Here is a 7,956-nt window from a genome sequence, read left to right on the forward strand (position 1 = left end):
AATGGTAACCAAAGATGAGTATCCAATTATTAACAGTGAACCTGTTCAGAATTGTTATTAACGTGTAGTTACATGTTACAGTTTTGAATGACTCACTCACTCTTCTGTCTCCTTTCTCTCATGCGCGCTCTCTCTCTCTCTCTCTCACTCACTCACACAGGCACCAGTACAGTCAGACCTGTAATTGTAAGTGTGTGTATTTGTACAAAGGACAGAGGTCAGGAGGTCAAAAGTCACAGGACATTTGGACTTAATTCTGTCCACATGAGGAAGGATGAACCTGCTCTGAAGAAGCCAGGGAGACTAGGAGAGGTGTCAGTGTAGGAACTTAGGTAGGGAACAGGGAAGTAGGAGAGGAGGTCAGCAGGAAGAGTATTGGGACGCGGCCGGTCCTCTCAGGTAAACAGGGTGAACTTTTCTTCAGCGGCGACATTAATGTCTAGAAAACAAAGAATGAGAGAGAGGGGTGGGGGGAGAGAGAGAGAGAGCGAGAGAGGGAGAGGTGCACTCATGTTGTCCGGGTCAGAGCCGGAACACAAGAACTGGATCAAACCGGAAAAGTCAGAGAATCTTTTCATGTTTTTATCAAAGAGTCAAAGTTCCTGCTCGTAGCTCTGTTAGCTCCGTTAGCTGTTAGCGCTGTAGCTGTTACCGGGTCATTACACCCGGGATATTCTTTGACTCTGGTCTAACTTTAGTTTGTTTCACTGACTCAACTTTTTATTTATGTTTTATCTGTGAAGAGCGGAAGCTGTTAGCAGCGGTGGATACAAGCTAGCGGCAACTTAACGGAAGCTTTAGCGGCTTTTACCGGCGAGAAGTGACGGTGTCATGTCCCGAGGTAAAGTACGACAGTAGTATGAGTGATAGTAGTACAAGTACAAAGGCACTGTGTGTTTGTACTGTAGGACTACTACAAGTACTGTGACTCCCCGTTACTACAGTAATACTGCAGTACAAGTACACAGATGAAAGTACTGTGACAGTAATATTGCAGTATAAATACACAGAGTAAATCACTGTAACAGTAATACTGAAGTACAAGTAGCACAGAACTACTTTAAGTACTGTGTTTTCCACTTGTCACAGGGTGAAGTACTGTAAAAGTGACAGTGATACTGCAGTATAAATACACAGTAATCTAATAGTAATATTGCAGTAAAAATAATATAATAGTTATACTGCAGTATAAATACACAGAGTGAAGTACTGTAATAATACTACTGCAGTATAGATACACAGAGTATAGTACTGTAATAATAATAGTAATACTGCAGTAAAAGTACACAGTAAAGTATTGTCATAATAATTGTAGTACTGCAGTATACACAGAGTAAAATACTGTAATAGTACTAGTACAAAGGTTAAAGTGATGTAAAGAGTTTCAGGAAAAATTATTGACAGTACAGCTAATCGATCACTGATTCATTGATGGCATATAACAAAGTAAAAGTACTGAGGAACAAATATAAATACACTGTACAAGTACCTGAAGAGTAACCATATTTTATTGCTGTAATTGATTAATTGATAAGTCAGTTTGCTCTTTTATAATCAATCAGAAACTGAACTGTGAAACTATCATCAACCGATCAGTCTTCCTGCAGCAGGTGGAGCTTCACACATAAAGGTCATGTTGTTTCCATGACAACAACCCCTGCTGCTCTCAGTGGACCAGTCCAGGACCTGGTTCAGTTTGGACTCCTCCCCCTCCTCCTGTGACACGTTGCTGCTTCTCTCCTCTGATTGCCTGTGACCCGTCTGTAATCATGTCCCTGACATGTCACAAGCTGGGGCGGAGCTCCAGACTCAGGAAGTTGGCGGCCGTGATGGTCGCCGCCTACACCCTCAAAAAACTGTCCCCTTATGTGTGGAGGAGGATACTGGTAAGAGAGTACACGCATACACACACAAACATACACAAACAAACACACACATACAGGTAAATGGTTATGTTTGTTTTGTTTACAGGGAACTGCAGCAGGTAAACATCTGGGTGGAGCTAACCTCACTGGGGGTGTTGTCACTTCTTCCTCCAGCTCAGTAGAAAATGGCAGAGTGAAGAAGAAACGTGACAGCAGGTGTGTTTGTGTTTTTATATTTGAAGGGAGAGTCCATGTTTTTTCAAGTTTAAGATTATGGAGTATTGACTACGCTGTGAGCGCCCCCTGATGTTCAATAACAAAAGGCTTGTGTAATAAAATCTACGTCAGTTCACGTCTTTATCTCACTGTTAAGACAGATTTTTCCAACAGGAATCTGAAGTTTGTAAACCACTCGCTCTCCCACACCAAAGTCTATAGAGAAAATCAGTGATTTTAGCTTGCGGGGACACAGGAGCTGCTGGTCTACTGCTGCCTGGTGTGGTCACTTTGTGTCACTGAGGTAAATCAGAGCAAAGGTTTTCAAATGCCAAAGTCACAAAATAAGACATTTGAACTTGGTGATGGAGGCAGCAGTGGATCAACAACTCCTGTGTGTGTGATGTTAAAATCACGGATTTTCTCTGTGGACTTTGGTGTGGGAGAGTAAACAGTGATTGAGCCATGATTGTACTTTAAAATAAACATTGCTATGACAACAGCTTCATGCGGTAGTCTCCAGTTAGACTGACTGTGTGTGTGTGTGTGTGTGTGTGTGTGTGTGTGTGTGTGTGTGTGTGTGTGCGTGCGTGTCTTCAGGTCTCCATCAGTGAACAGGGAGTTTGTCGTCAGAGTGTTTCGTCTGTTGAAGCTCTTGTTTCCACAGTTACTGTGTCCAGAGGTTGGACTGTTGGTTCTGCATTCTATCACTCTGATGTCCAGAACCTTCCTGTCCATCTACGTGGCTACTCTGGACGGTCTGTCCCCATATGTCTTTGTCTGTGTCTAATGTTGCGTTTATACCAAGCACAAGGTAAAGCTAACTTTGTTTCTAGTAAAGTAGGTTTGGGTTAGTAACCATTAGTTACCAGGTCGCTGAACTTGCTTGTTAATTTTCTGTCTCATTCAGGGACATCGCCTTACGATCATTTTTCACTTTAGTTGAAATAGTTTTAAACCGGACGTTCTTCTTTGTTTACGTCGTAAGATTCTTCCCATTTATTGCACTCATTTTTACCGTGATGTTCTTGAACACACCACGATGATTGGAGTGAATAATCAATTGTATTGATGACGTGCAGGTGCGATCGTCAGGTGTATCGTACAGAAGGATCCGCAGTCGTTCATCCTTCAGCTCGCCAAGTGGCTCCTCGTCGCCGTTCCCGCGACATTCATCAACAGCGCCATTCGCTTCCTGGAGGGTCAGCTGTCTCTGAGATTCAGGAGCCGCCTGGTTAGCCACGCCTACCAGCTGTACTTCACCAACCAGGTCACTCCCACTAACACACACACACACACACACAACAGCAGCGAGAGCTGGATGACCTCTGACCTCCTGGCGTGTGTCCACAGACGTATTACCGTGTCAGTAACATGGACACTCGTCTGTCCAACCCTGACCAGTCCCTCACTGAGGACATCGTCATGTTCTCCGCCTCCATCGCTCACCTGTACTCCAACCTGACCAAACCAATCCTGGACGTGGTCGTCACCTGCTACACCCTGCTACGCACCGCCCAGTCTAAAGGTAGGTCCCGCCCCCAGTCTAAAGTTATAGTAGGTCCCACCCACAGTCTAAAGTTATAGTAGGTCCCACCCACAGTCTAAAGTTATAGTAGGTCCTGCCCGTATAAAAGTAGACCCCGCCCAGTCTGAATGTATAGTAGACCCCGCCCAGTCTAAAGGTAGACCCTGCCCAGTCTAAAGGTATAATAGGTCCCGCCCAGTGTAAAGGTAGGCCCCGCCCAGTCTAAAGGTATTAATAGGTCCCGCCCAGTTGAAAGGTAGACCCCACCCAGTCTAAATGTATAGTAGACCCCACCCAGTCTAAAGGTAGGTCCCGCCCACAGTCTAAAGTTATTAGTAGGTCCTGCCCAGTCGAAAGGTAGACCCCGCCCAGTCTAAAGGTATAATAGGTCCAGCCCAGTGTAAAGGTCGGCCCCGCCCAGTCTAAAGGTATTAATAGGTCTCGCCCAGTGTAAAGGTAGACCCCATCCATCCAGCTTTATGTGTGTATATGTGTGTGTATGAGGTCACTGCTCTGAGGCTAAAGGTCACGCCGCCTCACTTCCTCCCATAGGAGCTAACACCACATGGCCGTCAGTCATCGCTGGCCTGGTGGTGGTGCTCACCGCCAAAGTGCTGCGAGCTTTCTCGCCTCGATTTGGAAAACTTGTCGCTGAGGAGGCGAAGAGGAAAGGAGATCTGCGCTACATGCACTCACGCATCATCGCGAACTCTGAGGAGATCGCATTCTACGGAGGACACAAGGTAAACAACTGCTTCTGCTGCCCCCTGCTGCACAACTGCAGCATTACACTCACAACGCTGCTGAGAGTGCAGTTGTGTTTGATTCGTAGGTGGAGATGTCCCAGTTGAATGTGGGTTTGTTTGATTTGTAGGTGGAGATGTCCCAGTTGAATGTGCGTGTGTTTGATTCGTAGGTGGAGATGTCCCAGTTGAATGTGGCTGTGTTTGATTCGTAGGTGGAGATGTCCCAGTTGAATGTGCGTGTGTTTGATTCGTAGGTGGAGATGTCCCAGTTTAATGTGGGTTTGTTTGATTGGTAGGTGGAGATGTCACAGTTGAATGTGTGTTTGTTTGATTCGTAGGTGGAGATGTCTCAGTTGAATGTGGGTGTGTTTGATTCGTAGGTGGAGATGTCCCAGCTGCAGCGCAGCTACTCGTCTCTGTCGTCTCAGATTCATCAGATTCTGCTCAAGCGTCTCTGGTACGTGATGTTGGAACAGTTCCTCATGAAGTACGTTTGGAGCGCGTCCGGCCTGGTGATGGTTGCCGTGCCGATCATCACTGCCACAGGATACTCCAAATATGGTAAATGCACACGCGTCATGTTTTTACTGTGTGTACAGGTAAAAAATAAAACACTAATACAATCTGATTGATGATGTCATGCATCGCTGCCACTGTTTGACCTTTGACCTCAGACTCAGAGGAGGTGAAACAGGCGGCCATGTTGATGAAGGAGGAGGATCTTGTGAGTGACAGGACGCAGGCGTTCACCACGGCCAGGAACCTGCTCAACGCTGGAGCCGATGCGGTGGAGAGAATCATGAGCTCCTACAAGGAGGTGACTCCTCCCCCTCTGTTGTCATGTGACCCTTTCATGTGAGCAGCAGATGTTGACCTCAGGTGACTTCGTCTGTGTCTCCAGGTAACAGAGTTGGCGGGTTACACAGCTAGAGTCTCTGAGATGTTTGACGTGTTCGAGGATGTGAGTCAGGGGATCTTCCGTCGCTCTGTGGACAGAGAGGAGGAGTCACCAGCAGGGGGCGGAGCTTTGGTTAGACACGGTCATCGTGTCAGTGGACGTCTGGAGATCAGAGGTGTGTGTGTGTGTGTGTGTGTGTACGCAATGCAGCATTAGTCTTTATTCCCTTCTTACGTTTTCATACTGTTGTCGTGTTTTTTTGTTGTTTTTATGTTGTTAATGTCACTATTTCGATGTTGTCATGTTGTTTGTTGTCATGCTGCAGGTCATGTGATCAGTGTAGAGAAAGGCATTCGCTGTGAGAACCTGCCAATCATCACACCAACAGGAGATGTGGTGGTGACAAGTCTCAACATCCAGGTAACACGCACGCACACGAGACATGGAGACAAGACTATGACATCATCACCTGCTGGTGTCACCTGTGACATCCTCACTGTCTAAGTCTGTACATTTGCTCCTCTGTGATGTCTGTGGCAGTGTGTGTTTGTGACCACAGGGGGGCACTGTTACACACACACACACACACACACAGATGGAATGTAAATCACAATAGTGTGTGTGTGTGTGATGAAGAATTGGATCATTGATAGAAACAGAACTCTCTCTCATCTGCCTGTTGACCTTTGACCTCTGGGCTCTGACAGCTGCTCTGTGATTGGTCCGTTCTCTCTGAGCGTCGTCACTGTCAGAGTTTAACTCGCTGTTCACATGATCAATGTGAGTGTGTCTCACACGTATGTGTGTGTCTCTCAGGTGGACGAGGGCATGAACGTCCTGATCACAGGTCCAAACGGTTGTGGTAAAAGTTCTTTGTTCAGGATCCTCAGTGGACTGTGGCCCGTCTACGGAGGAGTTCTGTACCGACCAGAACCAGAACACATGTTCTACATCCCTCAGAGGTGAGCACTACAAGATCCACACAGCAGCAGAGCTCTCACTCCTAATTAAAAACACTCAGGTGTGGACTACAATGATCCACACAGCAACAGAGCGCTCACTCCTAATAGGTCACTCAGGTAAGAACAAGAGTACTCAATCCTAATTAAAAACAGTCTTTAAGGTGGGAAGGACAAAGATCCACACAAAACAGAGCACTCACTCCTAATTAAAACTCACTCAGATCAGGACAAAGATCCACACAAACAGAGCACTCACTCCTAATTAAAACTCACTCAGATCAGAACAAAGATCCACACAGTAACAGAGCACTCACTCCTGATTGGTCATTCATGTGAGAACAAAGATCCACACAAGAGCAGAGTGCACTCTCCTAATTAATAAGAGTCACTCAGGTGTGGACTACAACGATCCACAAAAAAGCAGAGCTCTCACTCCTTATTAAAAACTCTCACTCAGGTGAAAAGGACAAAGATCCATACAAGAGCAGAGTACTCAGTACTTTAGTTGATATGTAGTAGTATTTCAGTAGGACTACAGTAGTATTGCAGTAATACTACAGTAGTAGTATTGCAGTACTGTGTGTACTCCACAGGCCCTACATGTCAGAGGGGACCCTGAGGGACCAGGTGATTTATCCAGACTCTGTGGATGACATGATTCACAGAGGAGTCATTGATTCTCATTTGGAAGACATTCTGAAGACGGTTCACCTGCTCTACATCCTGGACCGAGAAGGAGGTGTGTGTGTGTGTCTGTGTGTGTGTGTGTCTGTGTGTGTGTGTGTGTGTGTGTGTGTGTGTGAGTGTGATATCAGCAGAACTCACTAATGTGTGTGTGATTGTCTCAGGTTGGGAGGCGGTCAGTGACTGGCGGGACGTCCTGTCAGGAGGAGAGAAGCAGAGGATGGGAATGGCTCGTATGTTTTATCACTGGTAAATTTAACTCACCCTCCACATGTTTCACTCTCCCTCTCTGTGCTCAGCCGTCACTCACTCTCTATGTCTCTCACCCAGCCCTCGCTACGCTCTGCTGGACGAGTGTACGAGCGCCGTCAGCATCGACGTGGAGGGAAACATCTTCCAGGCTGCAAAGGATGCTGGGATAGCTCTGCTGTCAATCACACACAGACCATCTCTGTGGTCAGCACACACACACACACACACACACACACACACACACACAGTTACCATGGTGACACTAGTGAAATATGTGTGTTTTATGGAGAAATCAGGTTGAGATGTTGCAGTGTTATTTGTGTCCTGCAGGGGGCAGCAGAGCTCTGACTCTTCTCCTCTTCCTCTAACAGGAAGTATCACTCTCACCTGCTGCAGTTTGATGGAGAAGGTGGATGGAGGTTTGAGCCTCTGGATGCCTCCACCCGTCTGTCTTTGCAGGTAAACAAATCTAACTACCTCCACCTAGAGGTCTCTGATTCTCTCTCTAACATCTGGTTCTGTTTTTTTATCTCTAACCCCTGGCCTGGTCTCTGGTCCTTGTGGACTCTTAACTTTTGGTCTTGCTGGTTCTGGTCTCTAACCTGGTCCTGTTCTCTAACCTGGTCCTGGTCTCTGGTCTTGCTGGTTCTGGTCTCTAACCTGGTCTCTGGTCTCTGGTGTGTTTCAGGAGGAGAAGCAGCGTCTGGAGAACCAGCTCTCTGGAATCCCTAAGATGCAGCAACGACTGTCGGAGCTGTGTGTGCTGCTGGGTGAGAGAGAGGGTGAGGGAGAGGGGGAGGAGCCA

The 7,956-nt window shown here is 46.7% G+C and overlaps 1 protein-coding gene across 9 annotated transcripts in view; it reads left to right on the forward strand.

The window, feature by feature from the left end:
• Positions 1 to 204: 204 nt before the first annotated feature.
• abcd1 (ATP-binding cassette, sub-family D (ALD), member 1) overlaps positions 205 to 7,956 on the forward strand; it is an 8,004-nt gene continuing 252 nt past the window's right edge. Inside the window, exons 1-18 of one of the 9 annotated variants that reach the window (XM_058644023.1) lie at positions 205 to 399; positions 744 to 841; positions 1,597 to 1,886; positions 1,972 to 2,081; positions 2,682 to 2,839; positions 3,164 to 3,351; positions 3,435 to 3,609; positions 4,162 to 4,352; positions 4,736 to 4,916; positions 5,030 to 5,172; positions 5,257 to 5,428; positions 5,579 to 5,673; positions 6,070 to 6,215; positions 6,809 to 6,954; positions 7,064 to 7,148; positions 7,230 to 7,355; positions 7,523 to 7,610; positions 7,840 to 7,956. The exon at positions 7,840 to 7,956 is cut by the window's right edge and continues 252 nt beyond it. In XM_058644023.1, the coding sequence (XP_058500006.1) occupies positions 1,770 to 1,886; positions 1,972 to 2,081; positions 2,682 to 2,839; positions 3,164 to 3,351; positions 3,435 to 3,609; positions 4,162 to 4,352; positions 4,736 to 4,916; positions 5,030 to 5,172; positions 5,257 to 5,428; positions 5,579 to 5,673; positions 6,070 to 6,215; positions 6,809 to 6,954; positions 7,064 to 7,148; positions 7,230 to 7,355; positions 7,523 to 7,610; positions 7,840 to 7,956 (2,238 nt within the window). In that variant the 5' untranslated portion in view covers positions 205 to 399; positions 744 to 841; positions 1,597 to 1,769. Of the gene's footprint in view, positions 400 to 419; positions 842 to 1,562; positions 1,887 to 1,971; positions 2,082 to 2,681; positions 2,840 to 3,163; positions 3,352 to 3,434; positions 3,610 to 4,028; positions 4,038 to 4,161; positions 4,353 to 4,735; positions 4,917 to 5,029; positions 5,173 to 5,256; positions 5,429 to 5,578; positions 5,674 to 6,069; positions 6,216 to 6,808; positions 6,955 to 7,063; positions 7,149 to 7,229; positions 7,356 to 7,522; positions 7,611 to 7,839 lie in introns of those variants that run through there. The other 8 variants (XM_058644018.1, XM_058644019.1, XM_058644024.1 and 5 more) reach the window with 8 other exon arrangements.

Source organism: Solea solea, chromosome 11, assembly GCF_958295425.1.
Source record: "Solea solea chromosome 11, fSolSol10.1, whole genome shotgun sequence".
Taxonomy (NCBI): Eukaryota; Metazoa; Chordata; class Actinopteri; order Pleuronectiformes; family Soleidae; genus Solea; species Solea solea.